Below are 23,283 nucleotides of genomic sequence, written 5' to 3'. Positions count from 1 at the left end.
TAACTGTAATGCACAAACTTTTTTTTTTTTCTGGCTACCATTTGTTTTTTTCGGGGAATATTTTTGGATATTTTTTTTTATTTTAAAATTTGACAAGTAATCATAGATTTAATTACTTGTTTAGTTCTTAATTTTTAAAACCTTTTTGGGGTCATTTTAGAAAGGGCGAGGAAGTAAGTACAATGACAATTTTGGTACGAAGTAAATGTCAAAGTTTAGTGGGCATGCATTATTGTCTTATTCATAACATTTGTGCCTCAAATTGCATTAATGCATGGAAATTAGTTTGTATTCTTCCCCTTTGAAATTAAAAAAAGGAAAACAAACGGAGATAATGTTGAAAATGGAAAGCAACATAACACCAAGCCTTTTACAATTGCAAAGATGATATCATTATGTCCACATGATGCTTAGATGACACATTAGTAAAATAAATGCAACAATAGATAATTACTACTCCCTTCGTCCCAAAATTATAGTCCCGTTTGACTAAAAATACAGATTTTAAGAAAAGTGAAATTAAGTGTGTGGAAAATTAAAATATAGTACGTTGATGATGAAAAAGTAGAATATAGTACATGTAAAAAAGAATAAAGTACACGGTGAAGATAAAATAGTACATGTTAAAAGGAATAAAGTACATTTTCTTTTTGTTTTGTAAGAGGGTAACATGGGAAATTTTCTATGTTCAAATAAGAAAATATGACTATAATTATGAGACGCCCGATTTAAAAAACAAGACTATAATTTTGAGACGGAGGGAGTAGTAGATTTCAGTATGTTCGAAAAAAATATTACATTTTTACCTTCTTTCCAAACGAGTTGTATCTCGGATATATCCTTGTGACTTATGAGTTAGAACAACGTGATTTTTTTTTTTTTTTGGAAGAGAACGAGGAATTGAGCTTCTACAAGATAGCCAATGTTTCCATTAAAACTCAATAAGGAGTGGTATCTAATTATAGTAATTTTACAGATAAGATTCAGGATTAATACTGCTACTACCAATCTTGGCAAAATCTGTAGTTTAGTCAGAGAAAGAAACTCTGACAAAACTGGAGATGTGTCAAGAAATGAAAAGAGAGAATCTTGAAAGTGTAACCCATCTTTTTTTTTTAACAATATTAATTAATGTTAAGTATTACTCTACTCTAATTATTAATAAATAATCAAAATTACTATTTGCATTTAAAAAACAGGGCCCTCATTTGGTAATTCTCCAACTTTTCTTCTTTCTTTCTTGTATCTTCTTCTACCATTGTTGTTTGCAGACCTCCCATTCTTTGCTTCTATCAACACCACACCTCTTTCTCTCTCTAACTTTTCCTCTCTACAGTCCAGAAAATCCCTGAATTTTAATATTACTGCAAAAAAGAAAAAGAAAAAAAGAGCAACTATGTCTTCTCCAAGCAAAAGAAGAGAAATGGACTTGATGAAACTGTGAACCCTCTAATCTGATTCATTTTTATCTGATTTTTTTGTATCATTATTATTAGATTTATATTTTTCATTATTTTTATGAACTAATTCTATTATGGGCAAGTTTTCTGGATGATTAATTGTTTGATTTTGTGAAAATAGGATGATGAGTGATTACAAAGTGGAAATGATTAATGATGGGATGCAAGAGTTCTATGTTGAATTTCATGGGCCCATTGAAAGTAATTATCTACACTGTTTTTTCTTCTTATTTTCTTTGGTTTTTAATATTCTTTTTAACTTTTCATTTATTGGGTTAATAATTTTCTGGTGTATGAATAAATTGCTTGTTTTTTGTTTGATGAAATTTTGTGGGTATTACTTGTTTTTGAATGATTTTGCCACTTTGACCTTTTTGTAGATCATTGGTATTTTGAGAACCCCCTTTAACAATTTAGCTATACTTAGAATTTGTTCCTTTTTTAGGTGATTACCTTTGAATTTACAAACTGGGATATGATTTACTAGTTTTATTTCAATTTAATAATGTTCTAAGTTTTATGCTTCATATCAATTTGGAGAAATCCCCTGCATTCTCATTAGATCAATAGCTCCTTGTTTAGGTCTTAGATTTGGAGTAGGCCTATCAGTTTGTTATGTGTATGATTTGGAGTAGTACTAGTACCCTATTCCTTTAAATGTTGTTGATATCTTGCAATTTGATGCATAAATTGTGAATTTCGAATCGGATTATTGTTAGGTCCCTATCATGGAGGTGTTTGGAGGATTAGGGTTGAGCTTCCAGATGCTTACCCATACAAATCTCCATCAATAGGCTTTATAAACAAGATATACCATCCCAATGTTGATGAGATGTAAGTTTGGATGTATTGCTCTATTTTCGCATACTTAAATGTCCGATATTTTCAGTTGTTTGTTTGGATAATCTATCTAGAAGTTAACTGTCTTTCATACTGTGTATTTTCAGGTCAGGATCAGTTTGTCTTGATGTGATTAATCAAACTTGGAGTCCAATGTTTGGTAATGCATTCATCTTTGATTGTTGTTTTTATGATCGTTCAATCGTTCATAACTTATTACTGGTTAAGGGAGTTGTTTTTTGATATGTTAATGCCTGTGTTTCCCAGATTTGGTGAATGTTTTTGAGGTGTTCCTCCCACAGCTTCTGTTGTACCCGAACCCTTCAGACCCCCTGAACGGAGACGCTGCTTCTCTAATGATGCGAGACCGAGCTGCATATGAACTTAGAGTTAAAGGTATAAACTGTCATTCCCATTGTTGGTTTTCATTTTACTTCTCTTATGCTTTAAACTTTATGTATAGATAATATTGATTGTCATTCATTTGTAGTACGGAGTAATTTTACTGGTATGACGAGCTTATTGCTTGTCGTTTCAATAGTTTGATATCCGAAAACGTCTCTTTGGTGAGAAAATGGTTCTAGTGTTCACCACATTTGTTGATAATTTGGATGGGAACACTAGAACCATTGTCCCAACTTTTTCACTATACCACGATGTAAATTTTCTTTGAAATGCTTATTATGAATATTATTGATATTACTATATTAGTACGGAGACATTCAAAGCTCTCTTAATCTACTAACTTGCTTATTATTTTAGACACAGTTTGCAATTGAAATGTGGTTTAACATTTAGGGACAGCGGGAGTATTTCTGTTACAGTTAATTGAAGATTTTATATTTTTTCTGCATGTAAAGTGTGTAACGATTTCATGGAAGACTAGTATAATACAAGATCATACACTGGTTTTTACCTTGCATATCTTGGTAATCAATGATTACTAATCATGCTTGCCTTGTAGTGCCACTATTTCTAGAAACATAGATCTAATACTAATGATCATAAGTTGCTGTAATAAGTTGGTTGTCTCATTTCCCCGTCATTGAAATTGCCACTGAATTATTTACACAAATAATGGGACTGGTAGTCGTTTTTGTCCCTTATCAATTGAAAATTGATATCAAACGTACCATATCTATCCATCTCCCTTGTATTTTAGGTCGATGCCTCTTCAAAATTACGGATGGTAGTAATCTACAATCTGTTTGGGAACTGATGAACCATATTACAGAGTAGGAAAACTATTTAAAGTTGTTTTTCTTTCTCGACCTGTGAAAGTAGAAAGATATCATGACATTTGTGGTTGTTGTGAAGTGTGTTTGCACTTGCAGTGCGTTTATTGTACTCTCAAATCGATGATCTAAATGAGTATTCATAAAACAGAATAATGTCATTGACAAAGTCATTAGAGGTCTAAAATGTCCTAATCTTTATTACGATGGATGTTGCATGATTTGTATGTAATTGTCCAGAATACTGTGAGAAGTATGCAAAGCCAGAGGATGCAGGAGCTGTTCCTGAAGAAAAGTCAAGCGATGAAGAACTGAGCGAGGATGAATATGCTTCAAGTGATGAAGCAATGGTGGGTGAAGCAGACCCCTAGTTGCACTTGCAGTTGCAGTTGCAATTTCTCATTCCACTCAATTTACTGTAATATGTACATTATCACGTAAAGTAGGTCTGGTTGAATCAATGAATCCCCAACACTAAAATTAGTCTGTTGGGAATTATTTGTCGGGGGGGGTGACCGACTGTCCCCAAGTTCCTTTCATTTGGTTAATCCGTGTCATTGTAAATATATGTACCTTTTTTCTATTTATGCTCAATTGTGTACTTGTTCAGGGTCTCGTTTGCTGATAGCATACTGTTTCAGTTTAAACTTCTCCCTTTCAGATTCAACATGTTTCGCGAACTCAATCTATTACGGAGTAGGTTTTACTGAACTTGAGTTGTTTTAATGCTCATCTCCTGTTATTAGCTTTTACAATCTGTTTGAAGTTTAGACTCAATAAGGAGTGATGTGATTGTGAAAGAAAGACTTATATGAAGGCGGAAAAACATTGGTAAATCCAATCATAATACAGATTACGTTGTACTTCGTACGTGATTATCAACTATACACAAGGAGTACGCATATGCATACTTCATATAATAACAAAGAGAAAATAATGAATTTGGCCAGAAAAATAAGATAGGACTAATTACTCTGTATTTCGAAAGGATTACAGTACTGCTAACTGCTAAATGATAACTACTGTGCAGCGCAAACTCGAACCAAATGACTTTAAACAAATGACTTTAAACAAATGACCTTAAACAGAGATAAGAGACTATAGTGCTATGAGAAGACAACATTCACAGGGCAGAGCACCAGATATACAAAGGTGGCAGTGATGCTCGCATTATATATAACCCGAACACGAAAAGGAAGTACAAGTATAATAAGCTAAGCAAAAGGAGGAAAGACCACAAAAAAATGAATAAAAGTCTCTAACTGTACTTGTACAGATCTACTAGTTACCCTATAACTGCTTACACATTAAGGGCAAAGGAATTTCTTTCAACACCATCATACATTAGTATAATGGTTTAATCACATAATGCTGGGCCTCCTCTTTCCTGCATCTGTCCTCAATCTCTTTACAGGGTTGGCCCATCCAATGGTTCCACCACCACTACTACCGCTGCCGTTAACCTGTTGGGCCGACTGATTGGACCACATCTGCTGTTGTTGCCGAGTCTCCCTTGGGGTTGATACTGAACCGGGGCTCCTTATACCAGTCCGTCCCATGCTTGGAGGAGAGACGGGCCCCGCGGACCCAGATCTTGTATTCACAGCTGCAGGCTTTTCCCTATCTTTCCTCTTTTTCTTGCAAACAACCAAATCTCCTGGATGAGTTAGCACGGGAGAGTCGTCTTGGTCTCGACTGCTGCTGAGCCTTGACTCCTTTACAGGCAAATGGGATCTCGTCATCCTTGAGTCATCATTGGTCATAACAACAGAGGGTCCTCGTAATGGCTGCCTTGGTGGAGATGGGTTCACGTCGACGCGTTCAACATCGTTCATCAACCTATGCTTTCTACTACTACCTTGTGGTGCAGATGCAGATGCAGAAGCAGATGTGGATCTCAAAGAAACAGAAGGTGCAGTTGATGGTGGACCAGAGAAGGACACTGTACTTTTGGCCTCCTGGAAATCAATGTCTGGAAAAGAACCCTTCAATATGTCGAAAAATAGATCATGAACTTTCCTTGCTTCACATCTCACCTGCCCATACAAACAGTAGGCAGTGTTTAACTTCTGTGAAATGAGTAATAAAGGATATGTCCAACTAAATATACTGTTCTTCCTATCCAGTACTATCTACTTCCAAATTGCTCTGCTTTTGAGAGTATGGCGGGGGGGTGGGGGTGGTTGGGGGGGGGGGGGGGGGGGGGGTGGGGTGGGGTGGGGTACAATACTAACAATTTCTACGGGGGCTGCTTTTCTTCCAAAAGAAAAGTTCATACACAGGCCAAGAGGAACAAACAAGAAAACCAAAATAGCCTCAAAATAATCCAACAATACTAACAATTTCTACGGGGGCCGCTTTTCTTCCAAAAGAAAAATTCATACACAGGCCAAGAGGAACAAACAAGAAAACCAAAATAGCCTCAAAATAGTCCATTTGATGCATGTGGTTAACAGTAATACAGAAACAAACATTGGATAATTAGCAACTTAAACTGCACAGCATAAGTTATAGAACATTAACAGTGTGTTTGGGAATTCATTAGCAAACAAATCTATGAAAAATTAAACTATTGAAATATGGCAGTAAAACAAAGCTACAAAAAGTACTATGTACAGTACTAGTTTTCACTTGTTTGACTGTTTAGCAAAACTATTGAAAACTAAAACCTTTTACCTAGTTTTCCAATGTTTTCTGTTTTTTCCTAATTAAACTATCTAGCCTACAATACTATACGTCGGTTTGACCATTGACAAGTTCAACATATGATGTACTACTCACGATTAAATAGACTTTTCACAGCCCTTTACAGGCCAATTTCTATCATAACATCATATTTTTGGAAAAAAAACATATCCGCGATAATCAAGTGCATGGAGTCATGGACCCTAGATAAAAATCCTAGGAGGGCTTATTAGAGAGCACGAGAAGTCAAGAAGTATAATTAAACAAATACTTTGTGTACAGCTAGTTTGTGCTACAGAGATTAAACTTCTGAAGTGCGAGATTGAAATTAATAATAAACAAGGAAGACATACCTCGTGTGAAAAACCATAATACTGCACTGCACTTTTCAACATCAATTGCACATCATTAACAACTTCCATCACTCCATTATACTGTAGTCTGTCAATTCGATTGTCTATTTTTCGTAAATCCAACAGTTTGTTTCCTGGCCCATTCGTATAGCCAGAACTTTCAGTTCTCTTCCACAAATCTATTAGGAGGGGTACAACATGGCCTTCCTTGTCTATCCTCCTTTGGACCCTTCCGATCACATTTTTGCACTACAGATGGACAAAAAATTGTATCATGCTACCACATACAAACTTCAATAAATCAATCTTCACAAAAAGAAAAAACATACCACCATAGAATTGAATGAAATATATACTTGAATGAAAAACAATAGAATTGTAAATGGAGAAAATAGAATTGTCATTGAAAAAATTTGGTTCTCCCTAGTTTGCAAGGCGAGTAGATTATGGATTTTATGGGCACTGTACAGTGTTGAGGATTGAGGATAAACAATTCTGCAATGTAAATGATAAGTCCCAAGAGTAAAGTAAAATATCTACACAACATATGTGCTTCAGATGACAGTGAGACATAAACCTAAAAGAAACTCAAGATAAAAGCTTCAGTTTCAGTTTTTGACATGTATCAAACAGAATCTTGCAGAAGCATAGAGAGCAAACTCCTATTATTTTGAAAAAATCACAGGAACCCTCACATGCCTGCTAGGAAGTTATTTATGGAATAAAAATATCGTACCCAATGCACAATGCTCCCGCTATTTAGGGCAGGGTCTAGGGAAGTTCCAAATGTACGCAACCTTACCCTTATTTTCATAAAGAGGCTGTTTCCAAGGATAAAACCCGTGACCTAGCGGATAGCAAGTAGACACTTGACCATCGCGCCAAAGCACGACCTTCAGTTATGAAAAAAAGGTTTGTAAAATTTAGTACGTTACATAATTTTGTGAGATACAAGGGTATTCCGTTATACTTTATTTTTATAAACAGGGAGGGGAATTTGGGGGGAGGGGGGGGGGGGGGAGAGAGAGAGGTAAAGGGGGACAAGATTGAAAACAGGCACAATTCAATTGATGTAAGCACATTTTTCTTTAAAGTGAGCCAACTAAAACATACCCTTCTCTGAATGATGTCGGACATCTTAGCTCCATAGCTTGAATTTCCAGATGTGTTCACATCTTTGTTACCATCACAACTGTCCCTGGAATTCTCCAATGCTTCTTCCGTGGGATTAGACAAGCTATTTAATCGACCAGATTTAGTAGAGGCATGCAGCTTTGATGTACTTCCAGTTCTCCTTGAAGGTAAGCTTCTACGAGTTTTTGAAGACATATCACTTTGATCTTGCTTCAAAGCAGAAGAATCCCCAAACACTTTGGACTCTGGATCGATCCTCAGTTGACTTCCAAACTTTTGATCTGTTAGACATTGAGATTGCGATGGATCCCCACGTTGAAGAGACATTTTTTCACTGTACCTCTCTTCTGGTCTTTCAATAGTATGCCTTGGCCGAAGTCTTATGCTACGTTTTCTTTTGATTTTGGGCTGCAATACCTGTTCATCTTCCCCTTCTTCACGCTCATGATTCCAACTACCTGATTGCTGTACATCCAAATGTGAATCTCCAGAGATAGCAATCTCCCCTTCCTCAAGCTCGTCGAGCTGAACATATAAAAGATGAATTGATATGGGGAAACAAAGTGACAACAAATATGATTGTAGGAACAGGGGGAATAACATACCAGTTTTTTCGATCCAGAAGTAGGCCTGGCTTCGATAGCTGATAGAGTTGCAAACTTCTGAGAAGATACAGAGGGGGAAACTGCCCGTGTCATCCTTCGGCTGTCAGATGATGATCCAGGGGATCCAGGCTCTTCTACCATATGACCAGTTCTGGTGCTTTCACTAGCTCGAGGATAGTCAAACACATCATGACCAGGAATGTCCTCCTCCGATTGATCTTTGTTGGCTTCAGTGGCTGCATCCTCCTCATCTTCGGATTCTCCAACTTCACCTTCCTCATCAGGAGCAGAATATCCATTTCTGTCTTCAGAACTAGCATCAGAGGAGTCCCCAATGTCATCATCCAACTCAGTGTACACAACTTTCTTCCCCTTGTGTCGCCCCCTTCTTTTGTCAGTTTCACCTGGATCCACTTCAGCATTGCCACTAAAAATGTCCTTCGATGGCTTCTTGGACAAAGCAGAAATGGCTGCATTAACTTCCTGAGTACTAGCACGAAGATAATCAGGTACCTGATCATACTTTGACATCTCGTCAATCCAATCAAACTCTTCATCCATCTGATCAAAGAGCTCAACTTCTTCTTCACTCCTTGCAATCAATCGATTTACCTCATGTAGAGAAGGAACATCATGGACAGTCTCTTGATACCTCTCTTCATCATGCAATAGTGTTTCTAATGTCATCCGTCTCTCCTCGTGTGTTGTTCTTTGATCAAAACGCCCTGCATTGATTACTTCATCTGCCATGTCAATCTTATATTGTTGAATGTTATTTCTAATAAGGCTCTCAATCGAACCCACATACCGATCCTTTCCCACAAGATCATCTTCTAAATCAACCATCCCTCCACTTCTGAACTCATCCTCCTTTAAATGACTAGATATTTTATCAACAACTGCTTCCAAGTAGATGACTTTGACTTCCCTTTTTTGACCAATGCGATGAGCTCGGGCAACTGCCTGTTCCTCATTTTTAGGGTTTGGATCAGGATCATATATAATGACTGTATCAGCAGTCTGTAGATTTAAACCTCGTCCAGCAGCACGGATACTCAGCAAAAAGATAAAGCACTCAGTCTGCGGGTTATTGAAGTCCACAATGGCAGATTCCCTGTCTTCCAAGCTAGTAGTTCCATCAATTCGCCTATACAAGAGTCGCCTCCACTGTAAATATTCCTCTAAGATGTCAAGAAGCTTGGTCATGGTACTAAAGAGGAGCACCCGATGACCAGTTCTGTGAAGTTTAATGAGAATTCTGTCCAAGTTCCATAATTTCCCGCATGACTTCACAAGGAAATCTTTTGAGAAGTCATGAAAAAATGGGTAACTAAGTAATGGATGATTACAAATTTTTCGAAGCTCCATGCACCTATTATTTAAAGTTCTGTAAGCTCTAGCCTGGTAATACGGACTTTTTTGGACCTTAAGCTTCTCATCTTCTGGATCCACACGAAGAGTCCCAGTGGTTTTGACCCAATCATATATAGAACTCTGGATAGCAGACATCTTACATTTTAAAACAAACGACACCTGCAACCAAGCTGGATGTCAGAAACACATGGGAGGAAAAACAGATACCTAACAGAAGAAGTAATAAGATATATACCTTGGCCGGAAGGGAGCCTTCTACATCTTCAACACGACGTCTGAGCATAAATGGCTCTAAAATCTGATGAAGTCTATGGATAATGATAACCTTCTTTTCTGTCTCAAGCCAATCATCCTCACCATTATGTGTAGGAGCATCTTTTTGGAACGGTTGTGCAAACCAGTCATGGAAAGCTTTTCGATTGTCAAACACTTCAGGTAGAAGTAAATTTAACAGAGACCACAGTTCCTTCAAATCATTCTACAAGACCAAAATATCCATCAGGGGTGTCATCAAACACATACAAAGCATCGATCATTTATATAATATCTACTGTTTATACATTGCAGAAGTTGTTATTTATCTATTATACTTCGTATTAAGCAGACCCTAAACATTCAAATCGAAGATCGTAAGCAAACACACTAAAAAAATTCAGAGACACCGAATATGCCAAACCCTCAAAGAAGACAGACAACTAGACTGTATGAGATTGGAGAGGTTCAGCTCAATCTTTGAAAACCCAACCAACAATTAAAAGGGAGCATTGAACATTTTAACATAGCAAAGTATAACTACGCTGGTCTTAGTATCACAACCATAGACACTAAATAACACACTTGAGCAGTTGACCAACAAAAATGATAAAACAAAAGATCCCATGAGCAGTTTAGTTCTGAAAACCTGCAATGGAGTCCCTGTCAAAAGAAGACGCCTTTGGCAGCGATATCTGTCCAAGTCACGTGCTAGAACTGACTCTCTGTCCTTCATTCGCTGTGCTTCATCTATTACGATATACTTCCAATCAATTTTAGAAAGCTTTGAACGGTCATACATAATGAACTCGTAGGTTGTGACAAGAACATTAAATTTCAGGGCACAAACTTCCTGGGAAATTACAAAAGAGAGGATGTCAAGCCAATGAAAGTTATCACATTGGTAAACAAATTGGAAAACCAAGGGAAATGACTTACTTGAGAAAATAATTTGGCTCTTTGATCCTTTGCACCAACATAATAAATGCAGGATACAGATGGCAGCCAGGTATGCAACTCACTCTGCACAGTTAAAAAAATGCAGTTAGCAAAGGCCGAAAAATACATGAATTACTTAGCTGAGTAGGGAAGTAGCCACAGACCTTCCAATTGACCAAAACAGCATTAGGAACTATAATCAGATGAGGTCCATAATTCCCTTTGAACTCCATCAAGTAAGCAATCAATGCCATCACCTGCAAATTGGAAAAAGCCCAATATAAAAAAGTTGGATCTCTAAGTTTCACCGTCAAAATATATTAAGGGTTGTTTGGTTCACTGACTTCACTCAAGTGAATGATATCAGCCAAGGAAATGGAAGGAAACGAATCAAGAAATGGATAACAGAATCTCATTCTTTTATACAGTGTTTGGTTCCCAAAATTAAAATAAAAGATAGCACGCTTCTTAGTCATATGTTTCTACCATTCTTCGTCCCAAATTCCTTTCATCCACCATCAACTTTAGTTACCTTCTACCTCCTCCATTACCGCCATGGCAACACCTCCCCAAAGTCTCAAACCCATCAACACCATTTGCTCCTCTCCCTCCTGGAAGCAGCTGAACTAATGTAAAAAAAAACGTCGTCCTTTTAGAGGTCAAATTCGACCATTGAGACTCAGACTTGTAGTCTTTGTGGTCGATTTAGATCTATAAAAGTCCTGAATTCCTCATTCCATACTTTAATGGGTGGATTTTTTCTTCTTGTTGATGATTTTTACTGTAATCTTTTAGATCTATTTCTCTCTTTCTAGTATTTTCCTTTAGATCTATTTTACCCCTTTCTCTCTCTCTCCGCTTCTTGTTATTTCCTGATTCATATTGTCATTATAGGCCGATTGTTGGAGGCTTAGAGTCAGGAGGGTGTAAGCTGTGGTGTTTGCCGGAGGAAGACAGGAAGTACAGTTGAGGGGTGCCCTTCGGGGTAGAAGGGGTAAAGATGTGCTTGACTGAGGCTTTGTTACTTGTTTTGGGTTGAGGGAGGGGCACTGTATAAAAAGGCGCTCCGCGGCGCACGGAGACATAGGTCATCGCCCTTTATTTCTGCTAGGCGAGCCGATTTTGACAAGGGGCACAACTTCTCACCAATATTTTAGCTTTTTATTCAGTGTACCTCACTTCAATTAGGTACACATAGGCGGGCCTAAGGCGCAGAAAAACCCCATCGCCTTGGTGGGTCTAGACTTTTTAAACCTCCCGAGGTCTTAGTTTCAGAATCTTTCTTTTACACTAGTATTTTAACTTTTTAGTCAGTGTACCTCATTTCAATGAGATGCATAGAGGACTGTCGAAGGCGCAGAAAAATTTCCATCGCCTCGGTGCGTGTAGACCCTTTTATGCCTCCCAGGAGGTGTTAGTTTCAGAAGCTTTCTTTGCAGTGTGGCACAAAGGGATGTGGTTTTAGGTGACTAAAAAGGTTTGGAACGCTGAGTGGAGGAGTAAAGGTGGCGGCGGTGGTTATTGCCGGGTGGGAGACCATGGAAGTGGTGCAGGTGGCTTGGGAAGTTGGGGGCTGCGGGCTGGCGGTGGCACGTATCAGGTTGCTAAAACGGAGGGTTGGGTGGCTGAGGAAGTTGAGGCGGTGATGGTGAACTTCATGGCAGTGGCTTAACATTGGATGGAAAAGGTGATAGTAGTTACTTGAGAATCAAAAGTTCAAAACTAATGTTTTGGGAGGCATTTGGAGTGAACACATTCAACCAAATCTAAAAACAGAAAACCAAACACTAACAAATGAAAAGGATGGGAGTTCCAAAACCCTACATCCATAACTCAACAGCCCAAGTGGAATGTGTTTATGATCTAAATTAAGAAGTTACTTTTTTATTAATCTTTCCATTTTTGTTCTCGCTCCATAAAAACATGCAGTAGCCAGTAAAAGGCACAATTTTCATTAGAGAAAGAGGATGAAAAAGGGTGCAATGTACCTGCACAGTTTTCCCAAGACCCATTTCATCTGCCAAAATTCCGTTCAACTTGTTGTTATACAAAGAAAGCATCCACTGAAGACCAACCTACCAATTCAGTGACCAACAGGTTAGAAGACCATGGATATACCCCCCAAATTTTAGTTTTACTGAATAAAGGAATGCATCTTACTAGCTGATAATCTCGCAGAGTCCCAGCTCTCAACATTGAAGGCTGCCTCACAACCCTTTCATTTATAGCATGTGCAAGACTGTAATACCTGATAACAATATTATGTTAGATAATTTCTCAAAGGCTAAGAAAAAGTGGTTGCTTATGATAGATACAAAATTCATAAACTACAGTCATCAGCATATTTAACGCACAGGATCCACATATTTTGACTTCAATTACAAGCATAGAAACACAGATTGAAGAGAAACAGATAGCATCAAACGTTTAACACAAACTGGCAGCACCATAGGCATCCAACATAGCCACTTCGACCATACAAATAAAGTCCAACCATAACAAATATACTTCTAGAAAGAAAAGAAAAGTTAGCATACTTGTTCACTGATGAACTTTCCTTAGGCGCATTCATTTCAGAAAACTGATTTCGTATCATGACTTCCTCGCCAGCACAAGCAGCCACAGATCTGACTTCTTCTTCTGATAAGCCCTTTATCCCACAACAACACCCGTTCAAAAAAAACGTGGAAAAGCACAGTAAATCAGCGTGAAATAATAAAGGCATTAAGGAGCAACAGGAACTGGTCAAGAAAATTGAAGACCATATTGGTTTTACAAACACTGGTTCGACCAGCCAGAGCTTGGTCATCATACCTGAGCTCGAGCAGCAGCTGCAGCAACAGAAGCTGCCTCTTGAACCTCTTGCTGACTTTTGGTAGCAGTTATTTTGCTCCCTAATTTGTGAAGATATTCTTCAGTTTGGGACAAAAATGTTGAAAGAACCGCATATCTTTCCGCAGCATCACCTGAAATGCTAGTCTGCTGCTCCAGAAGCATTTCCCTGTATCTTTCAACATCATTATTCTTCAATGCCTCCATCCTTTTATTTCTATCATCGTCCTTTCTCTTTGAAAACTCTCTAAGCATCCTCTCATGATATTTTGCAATACCTCGGTTGCGAGCTGTCCGGGCATCGCGGATGGCCCAATGTGCCTCGAGAAGCTTCTTGCGCCATTGAAATATAGATTTAAGCTGCTTTTCTCTCATAGCTTTCTGTGATGCCTGAACTTGCCTTGAGAGCTCCAACCGTTGTCGCTCACAAATACGGACAAACTTCCTGTATTCTCTATCTGTCATTGCCATAATCTCCTGCTGCTCTTGATCTACTTGGTCCCTCACACGTGCTTGAAGGTCCAAAAGCTTAAGCTTCTTTTCTTCAATTTGCAATCGTACCACAAGATCTGGCCTGATCCTTTTCCTTTCTAAGTTGACTGCTAGCAGCTCACCTATCTTCCTCAAGTTTTCTGCCCTTTTATTATTAAGTACTTCCATTCCTTCCATAGAAAGGAGATCTTTGATATCATACGCCAAAGACAAATTGTTGTTACCCATAACTGCAGCCCCAAGAGAATCTTGCTTTCTAGTAAAACAGGGAAAATCAAATAAAGGACCATGATACTTTCTACTTGAACCAGTATCTTTTGGCTGGCTTAACGAGCCTGCTTGCAAGGGCTTCTTGGCCTGTGTACTTTCACCAGCAGATACTGGTGATACAATAGCCTTACCCCTGTCTGTACCCAAATCATTTCTGATAGGAGTTTTTTGTAAATTGCGTTCAACATCTTGTTCAGATTTAATAACAGGACTAGATTGCTGATCCTCCCTGCCGGAAGGTATCACTGAAGAAGCCTCTCTAGTCATAGATGTTGCACCTGCCACATTAGTTGTTGAGATTGTTGCCTTTTCATCAATTGTAGAAACCTCCTCTTTAAAGGAACTTTTTGCAAGAGCAGGAGGGGGAGCTTGGGGAGCTTGGGGAGCCTTCTCACCAGAGTCCACATGCTTTGGACTTTCATCAGCATTTCTAACAGTAGACTTATCCTGATTTGTAGAACCAGCAGGGACAACAGGCTGCAGCTGTGACTCCAAAGGAGGGGGAGCAATAGATCGAAGCAATTCTTGGGGAAGAGTGCTATCCCCTTTCTGAAACAAAACCAAGTCAAAACCAAGACAAGCAAGAAAATAAGGTACAGAAATAACACATTTTAACATCTTTAGGTATCCTAACATGTTTTAGGAGAGTACAACAAAGTCGCTGAAATTGCAACGGAAGTACAACACATTACTTTTCTCATACTACCATTGAAAAAAACTTTTAATACAAACATGCTTCTTCTGTCCAAAATCCTCGGTCCTCGATGGGGAAAAAAAAGGGGGGGGGGGGGGGGGGGGGAACCTTCCATCTAGATTTGGAGAAGATAACTTCAAAACAAAACAGATCGCCGCACACACATCGCGTGCATAAACACTAGACTTCATCAGAATGCAAGTAAACAAGGGGAAGGCTCAAAGACTGAGAGTAGAAAGTGACAGCAGAACAACAAAAACCGACCTCACAAAGGGTCCAACAGAGTGCACAAAAAATAAACCGAACATCAAACAGATAATAAGTGAGGAACTCAATGGTTAGATTTCAAACCTTTAGGCGTCTAAAGGCAAGTATTTGAGCCTTAAGAACATGAAGTTGCTGTTTAGTAAACCCGGATTGCTGTTGAGAGATCTGGGATGGTGGCTGAGCTGGGGGGGGGAGATTATTTCCTGAGCCTCCGTCATTTGTTGCACTAGCTGGTCGAGGTGAAGGCTGGTTCAACTGCCTGAGATACTGCATTTGCAATGCTTCCTGAGCAGTTGCTGCATTTTTTACATTCATAGGATGTTCCGAACCTTGGTTCAAGTTCATCGAAGGCCGTGATGCCTGGACAGCAGCCATTCCATTTCCCACTATCACCGACGGCATTGAAGGTGCCTGGTTATCTCTACTGTGTACAGGGAACTGTGCAGGCAAATTGCTAGTACTGTTACCTATACCAGCACTTGAAGCTGATCCAAATGGACTCGGAGGAACAGTTTGCCTAGCTCTGGAAGCACCGGAAGGCCCAGAAACCTCACTTGAAGAATTTGCACGGGGCGAACTTTCAGTAGTAGCTGGTGGAGAAGTAACCGGTTGCCTTTGCATAGGAACAGGAGACGGCTGTGAATTACTTTCATTAGTCTTTTGCTGAGAAATCATCCTAGATTGCATTAATGGCATCAGCTGCGCCACCAAATTGGCATTTGCCGGCTGTGACAAATCAATATTGCGTTCGCGTGCCCATGCCTGTAACTGAGCAGCAACAGCCATTTGGTTATTTCCCATGCTTTGAATCCCTGCTTGACCCTGTGGATGTTGTACAGGCCTCATCATATTAGCAGAAGCAGGATGTCCCATAGTTGTCTGCATCATTTGAGGCTTTGGCTCATTCCGCTGATCAGAACCGCCCTGCTGACCTTGTTCTACTTGCTTCTCCACACGACCAAAAGACTCAGATGACTTTGTTGATGCTGCTGCCTGGACCTGGTTAGTTGCCTGCATTGAAGCAAGCTCTTGCAGTTTCAAATTTGCCAGTCGCATATCCTGGTCTTTTCCAGATGAGGGGCTTCCCATTCCCATGTTGGCTTGCCCTTGAGGTTGCATGCCCAGAACAGACTTCTGCTTTGCAGCCTGCATAGCATATTGCATATATGCTTGATGAACAGGATTTAATACTTGTTGCTCGTGAACATGATTTTTATTTTGACTTTCTTCGCGTAACTGAGGAGAACCGTGCTGCTGAGGAGAACCGTGCTGCTGGGCCATTTCAAGGTATTTTCTTTGCTGCTGTGAGATTTGCTGCTGCGAAAATTGCAATGAGCTCGGAGAACCCATGAAATTAGCCCCACCCATTACACCCTGGAAACCAGCAGCTTGATAGGCTAGGATAGCTTCGTTTCCTTCAGGTTTTCGTTGTAATTGATGTTGTAGTGACTACAAAAGCATGTAATATTATACATTATTTTCCAACTTATAGAAAATCCAAACAAACCATATACCAGAACTTGATGTAAAGCAGCTCAATGTTAAAAGGGTAAATAATTACAAAACATACAAACAAGAAATACATCAAAAGCCAATATCACGACCCAATAAAGATGCATTAAAGTCTAATAATAGATTGTGACACAGTAAGCTTCCAGAGTTCAAAGGGACTGGAAAACTAAACAAAAAGAGATGGGCAAATCAATGTTTCTTTTCTTACAACATGAGCAGTGGTAAGCAAAAAATGAGATGGCTCTATCCAAATATCAATGAAAACAAACAGTTGAATGGAGTATTCTGTTCGAACAAATTTTTAAGTAACCCTAAAACTCTGTAGAAGGTAAAAAATTCTCACTGATTTTGTAACAAGAAAAACTAGGTTGAAAATATACATTTAGGTATGACTAATGAGCTGCAAAAGACGATCTCCCTCCAGAACAGGATGTATGATAATCACACGACATCCAGCTCAATCACACAAAATATTAGAAACCATTCTGAGCTCTGAAGTCATCCAGAGGTAAAAGAACTTGGAATTTCAGGAACAAGTAATGCAGTTTATTTAGACAGGCCCGCAAATCAGATTATACACATCAATAACCTTAAAAGCTTGAGCAGAACAATGAGCAACACTCTCCGACTATAACATGCTCAGCAAACAGTACCAAAGCAAATAAAATTAAGCTGTAAATAGAAAAAAAAATAGAAAAAAAATAGACACCTAAGAGAACCAGCAGGCAGAAAAAGACAACTTCAGACAACCAGTACTTATGTAGCTCAAACTACGAAGCAATAACTCTGACACAACTGCCACTTCTAATTCTAGCTCCGTACTAAAAGCAAGATACCCACAATTGACCAAAGAGGAGTGTGGTCAGGCAAGGAAAAGTATAAAGCAACACAACAAAGCACCTGGCCAACCTTTGTTTATTTCACTTAAACCTCGTACTGAATTAAAATTGACATTTTCAGGTCAATCCACGAGCTAAATAATTATTATTAATAATATCCACTACAACACCACATGTTATAAAACGTCAGCCCACAAGAAAAACCCAGCTATAAACACTAAATCAACATCACTGATCACGAAATCGAGTTCATCTCGATTCGAAGGAGGACCGTCAAATCCAAGTAAAAATCACTACTTAAATCCAAAATTAAGCATAACCCATTTGAGATTTTCCGACATAAAAAGTAACCTATGGATCACATATATTTGAGCTGAGCCCAATAGATATGAGAATGAAAACAGCTCAAAAAACACAATTTAGCATACCCCAATTGAGCAATTCTGACATTAGGTGAAAATAAGCAGATCAACACTATTAATCACAAATTGAGTTAAAATGTAAAAACATCCCAAAATCCAAAATTACAACCACATTACGCAATAAACCCTAACCTGTCTTTGCTGTTGCTGCTGAATTGAATAAAAATGGTGTTGTTGCTGCTGCTGTTGCTGTTGCTGTTGCTGCTGCTGTTGTGAAGCCGCCGATGACGACGACGATGGCGATGCGGCGGCGGACGCCGGGCTACGTCCATGCCCGCCGGCACCGGCGTGCTGGGACCCACCGCCAGATTGCATAAAATTAAACCCCTAAAACAACCCCCAACAAAAAAATCAAAATCAAAAATTGGGAAAACACCCAGAAATCCCAATCAACAAAATGACAAAACCCCCATTCAAATTTTTGCCCCCACTTCTCAAATTCAAGTGTCAATTTTTTTTTAATACCCCACTTCTTTACTCACTTTTTTTCCTCTTTTTTTCAGTATATATTTCCGCAACAAAAGGGAAATTGGAAGGTGTGATGATAATCAATGAGGTAAGAAATTGAAAAGAAGAAAAAGTATATTTTGGCGGCAAATTAGTGGGTCCAAATTGGTAGATCGGAAGAAAGAAGAAGATGTGGGTTTTGGGGTGAACAGTCCGAACTCGTCGGAATCTGCTGATTTAATATTTTTTTAATTTTGCCCTCTTTTCTCTCTCTTCTTTGGATCAATTTTAATTTTTCACACGATTTTCTGGGTTTTTATCAGTCAAACCCTAACGCTTTCTTTGTTTTTGCTTTTATTTATTCTCTCTCTAAGCCTTAACCATGGTTAAGGAGGAAAAGAAAAAGGAAAAGGGACAAAAAAGATGGCTTGAGTTTTGTGTTTTCAAGTAAAGGTAGTGTTCGATAAACTTTGGACAATTGGACCTTGAACGTTCTTACTTCCTCCGTATTTTTTATGTCAAGCTATTCGTCGCCCGCTTTTACGCATGTCGTCTGTTTTTTTTAATGGTGAAAATCCGATATTATCCTTATAAACCCCACCCTACCCCCACCACCAAACTCCACCCCACCCCCTACCACCAAACCCCACCCCAACTCATACATCACTTTCTCTTTCCATAATATCTCCACCTCCTTCCCACCGACGCCACCCATTGCCGGCACCCACCACCGTCATCCACCACTTCCACCCACCACCACCATCCACCACCACTACCCACTACCTCCAATTACCACTTCCACCCACCACCGGCATCCACCACCACCACCAACGACCTCCAACTACCACAACCACCCACCACCGTCTTCCACCACCCATATCCGGAAAAATCATACTCATTCACCCATTACCGGCGGTGCACCACCATCCACGAATGCTCTGTTCTTTTTCCATCACCAACGTCGAACGAGTTTGAAAAGGGTCCCAAGAAGAAGTCAAAGGCTAGCTTGTCGGGTCAAGTAGAAGGGATGTCGCCTCCACCATCGGCGACGGCCGAGTTACAGGTTAGAATTTTTTTTAACTTTTTTTTTACGGAATAGTGTCAGAAATCCTATTCTTACCCAGGTATGGAATAGAAATTTCAACCCTATTCCATGTAAAACACGGAATAGGGATCTTGACCTTATTCCGTGTTTTACATGGAATAGGGCTAAGAACCCTATTCCATTCCTAGGTAGGAATAGGAATACTAGCCCTTATTCTTACGTATGGAATAGGAATTTCAACCCTATTCCATGTAAAACACGGAATAGGGATCTTGACCTTATTCCGTATTTTACATGGAATAGAGCTAAGAACCCTATTCCATTTCTAGGTAGGAATAGGAATATTGGCCCTATTCCAGCCTATGAATGGAATAGGGATCTCAGCCCTATTTCGTGTATATGTTGCATGTTTTTTTTTGTCCGTTTGTATGGAATAGGGCTCCCACCCCTATTCCCGCCCTAAGACAAAATAGGGACCTCATCCTTATTCCTGCCCTAGGCCGAAATAGGGATCTCAACCCTATTACATGTTTTTGTCAATTTTTTTTGTCATTACAAAACACCGAATAGGGCTCCCACCCCAATTCCCGCCCTAAGACAAGATAGGGATCTCAGCCCTATTCCGTGTATTTTTTCTATTTTGTCGCCATTATAAATCACGGAATAAGGCTCCCACCCCAATTCCCGCCATAGGACAAGATAGGGATCTCAGCCCTATTCCGTTTTTTTGTTATTACGCGTTTTTCCTCAATTAATTCTTCGTCAAAATTTTATTACATTTGTAATTAGTATTTAATTAGTATTTATTATTATGTTTTCTATTATTAAATAGGTTCTTTTTTTATGGTCATTTATTAATCGTAATGTCAAAAAATAATTTTTCCAAATGACACAAGTGAATTTTTTTTCCTTAACTGATTATTAACTTAATTATAGTCAACAAATAAACTTAACTCTAATCAACAAATAAACAAACATAATAAAAATTCATTTATGTTCTCGGCCAAAATCCACTTCAATCACGATGATGACGATAAAAGGTGGTGGTGGTGACGGCGATGGTGGAGGTGTTGGTGGTTGAGCTCACGGAGTAGAGGGAGTGTCAATGATATGAATTGGGGTGGTGGTGGACGGGCCAATGATGGCGGTGGCTAAGGTTGGGCCGACAAAAATAGTGGTTGCCGGAATTTGGTGATGAGTCTAGTGAGAAAAAGTGAGGTAAGTAGGGTAAGTGAATGGGGAAGTGGGGTGAGTGAGAGTGGGGTGGGGTGGGGTGGGGTGAGAGGGACAAGAGGGACATTTCATTAAATAAAGGTGGGCGTTTTGCGTAAAAATGGGCGTCGAATAGTAATGCCCTATTTTTTAAGCAGTTATATACGAAGTCGATGTATTAATCGATCAGGGTAGTTGACAATAAAAAAATTAAAAAAAGACTCCGTAGGTGGAATGTAAAAGTTAACCAAAATTGTATTATTTATGATTTAAGTGGATTTATCAGAAAATAAAAAATAATATTCAATTGGAGAGTGGGTATAAAATTTAGGATTTTTTCAAAATAAACATCTTATAAAGTCCATTTTTTCAAACTTACCACCTTATAAAATCACAAATTTTCAAAGTTACCACCACTTAACGGAACCAGTTAAGTTTTCCTTTAATGGGCCCACTTTTTCTTTTTTCTTTTTGTTTTCGCTCCATTTTTTCACGATTCTTCATCCTTCCTTTTTCATCCTTCTTCGTTTAGACCTTAAATTTGTTTCCAAATTTTTTTAACTATCAGGCATTTCTTAAGAGCATATTAGTTCAACGACATTCACTTTTCACTCATTCATGAGGTTTAATGTGATTGACTGCTTGGTAATTGGTACGTACTCGTGAAACTATTTTACAACGGATGTCGTCACTTATGGATTTGTTGGACTCATTCTGCATGTTCTTTTTTTTAACCCTCAGTTAATACTATTTTTTATTATTATTAGATTTTTTTGTCATTTAACACCTTAAAAAAATTAGTTTTTATAATTAAATACCTTACTTATTTTTTATTATATTTAAACACCTTAAAAATCTAAAAATTTATAAATCAACACCGCTTAACGATTTCCATAAGAAAAAAGCGTTGATTTTTAATCATGCTATAACTTCCAAAGCATAATTTGATGGTAGATGGAGTTGTTTACCACCATATCATGCCTTGGGAACTCTAGCATAGTTAAAAACTAATGTTTTTTCTAACAAAAATTGTCAAGTGGTGTTGATTTCTAAAATTTTTTGTTTTTTAAGGTGTTTAAAAATAATAAAAAATAAGTAAGGTGTTAAATTACAAAAACTAGTTTTTTTAAGGTGTTAAATGACAAAAAATCCTTATTATTATAAGGGACAAAAAAATCATCCTCTCCATTTTTCTTCTACTAAGTTGGAATGAAATCTTTAGAGAGTTCTAAACTAAGGGTTTCTCAAGACATCGTTATTCGCTAGTAGGATAAATTCAATGAACTATGGAAATTGTTGTCCTTTGTTTTTCATTTGGTTCAAATGTTTGTTTGTTACTTATGAAGAAATGAACTTATGGGGTTATTTTTTTATAATAACTAGCTTTTGGCCCGTTCTACGCACGGGCTATATTTTAGGAAACTCAATTAAAAAAAATGGTGATTTTACATACCAAAACGATAAAGGTGTAGTATGTAGAAAAACTAAAATTTTCAAGATGTATTGGCTAAAAGCATTACTTTGAAGGAATATATTATGAGCTCTCACAAGACCACAAATATATTATTAGTTTAAGAGTAAATCTTTTTGTCCAAGGGCTTTTTAAAAAAGAAAATAGAATAAGAGAAATATGCTAGTACGGAGTAACTAAGTTAAGCATATATATTCTTTGGATTAAACCAAAGAGATCCATAAATCTTCAATATGCTAAGAAATTCACCATCGTGGTTTGTTAGATTAAAACTATGTTTCAGTTGCCAAGTATACATGAAGTTTCGCACCCTATCCTTTGCATCACAATCAAGAAAACTACCAAAAAGGAAAGTTACTTAAAAATTAAGAGTTGATGATCAAGCTAACCAAACGTGATAAGTCAAAATTTTGGAAAATATCAAAGACTGAACCATTTTTGTAAAACTCGAAATTATGCTTATAGAGTTAGGGGTGTGATAGTAGTAAATGTCATACAGAATTCAAAACAAAAATGCATCCATGTTTGTCGGATTTTTGAGTAGTTTGTACATGAACTTTAAATATGATGACGATTAAGGCAAGTCAGGCAACGGGATGCAAAGAAGATGCACCGTTGATTTAAATGGGCTAAAAAAATGAATATAATGATAACATTAACTAATACCAACCTCATTAGAAGAAATATTTTTCACAAAACAATGGGGTGGACATGAATTAAAAGTTCATTACATAATTTTAACTTCCACCCACCTATATGAAAATAGTAAAATTCTTCAAAATGAAGAAATTTAGCAAAATAAGGCAGGGAGGAATATCGCTCTTTAAAAAATTGTAGACATGTAGATTTAATAAATAGTCAAATTCATTAACCCGGGAATTATAACTATCTGAAACGTTTCTC

At 38.2% G+C, this 23,283-nt stretch overlaps 2 protein-coding genes across 3 annotated transcripts; one reads left to right on the top strand and one right to left on the bottom strand.

Moving 5' to 3' along the window:
* Nucleotides 1-1,064: 1,064 nt before the first annotated feature.
* Nucleotides 1,065-4,150, top strand: LOC110789798 (ubiquitin-conjugating enzyme E2-23 kDa). Of its 2 annotated transcripts, none has more exons than XM_056837601.1 (6): nucleotides 1,065-1,211; nucleotides 1,582-1,661; nucleotides 2,180-2,294; nucleotides 2,408-2,460; nucleotides 2,568-2,696; nucleotides 3,776-4,150. In XM_056837601.1, the coding sequence occupies exons 2-6, from the start codon at nucleotides 1,583-1,585 to the stop codon at nucleotides 3,904-3,906; spliced, it is 507 nt and encodes a 168-aa protein (XP_056693579.1). In that variant the 5' UTR covers nucleotides 1,065-1,211; nucleotide 1,582; the 3' UTR covers nucleotides 3,907-4,150. The 2 variants fall into 2 exon arrangements, with proteins under 2 accessions (XP_056693579.1, XP_021850194.1); XM_021994502.2 differs by lacking the exon at nucleotides 1,065-1,211 and adding an exon at nucleotides 1,237-1,440.
* A 422-nt stretch (nucleotides 4,151-4,572) lies between these two features.
* On the bottom strand, nucleotides 4,573-19,019 carry LOC110789784 (ATP-dependent helicase BRM). Its single transcript, XM_021994494.2, has 15 exons — nucleotides 18,688-19,019; nucleotides 18,338-18,532; nucleotides 15,517-16,881; nucleotides 13,692-15,020; nucleotides 13,415-13,527; nucleotides 13,038-13,125; nucleotides 12,866-12,952; nucleotides 11,042-11,134; nucleotides 10,878-10,961; nucleotides 10,588-10,791; nucleotides 9,922-10,164; nucleotides 8,313-9,845; nucleotides 7,687-8,232; nucleotides 6,574-6,822; nucleotides 4,573-5,571 (listed from the first exon to the last, which is right to left on the bottom strand). The coding sequence occupies exons 2-15, from the start codon at nucleotides 18,518-18,520 to the stop codon at nucleotides 4,897-4,899; spliced, it is 6,792 nt and encodes a 2,263-aa protein (XP_021850186.1). The 5' UTR covers nucleotides 18,521-18,532; nucleotides 18,688-19,019; the 3' UTR covers nucleotides 4,573-4,896.
* Nucleotides 19,020-23,283: the final 4,264 nt, after the last annotated feature.

This window comes from Spinacia oleracea, chromosome 2 (genome assembly GCF_020520425.1).
Source record: "Spinacia oleracea cultivar Varoflay chromosome 2, BTI_SOV_V1, whole genome shotgun sequence".
Taxonomy (NCBI): Eukaryota; Viridiplantae; Streptophyta; class Magnoliopsida; order Caryophyllales; family Amaranthaceae; genus Spinacia; species Spinacia oleracea.
This window is presented reverse-complemented; position numbering and strand designations above follow the sequence as displayed.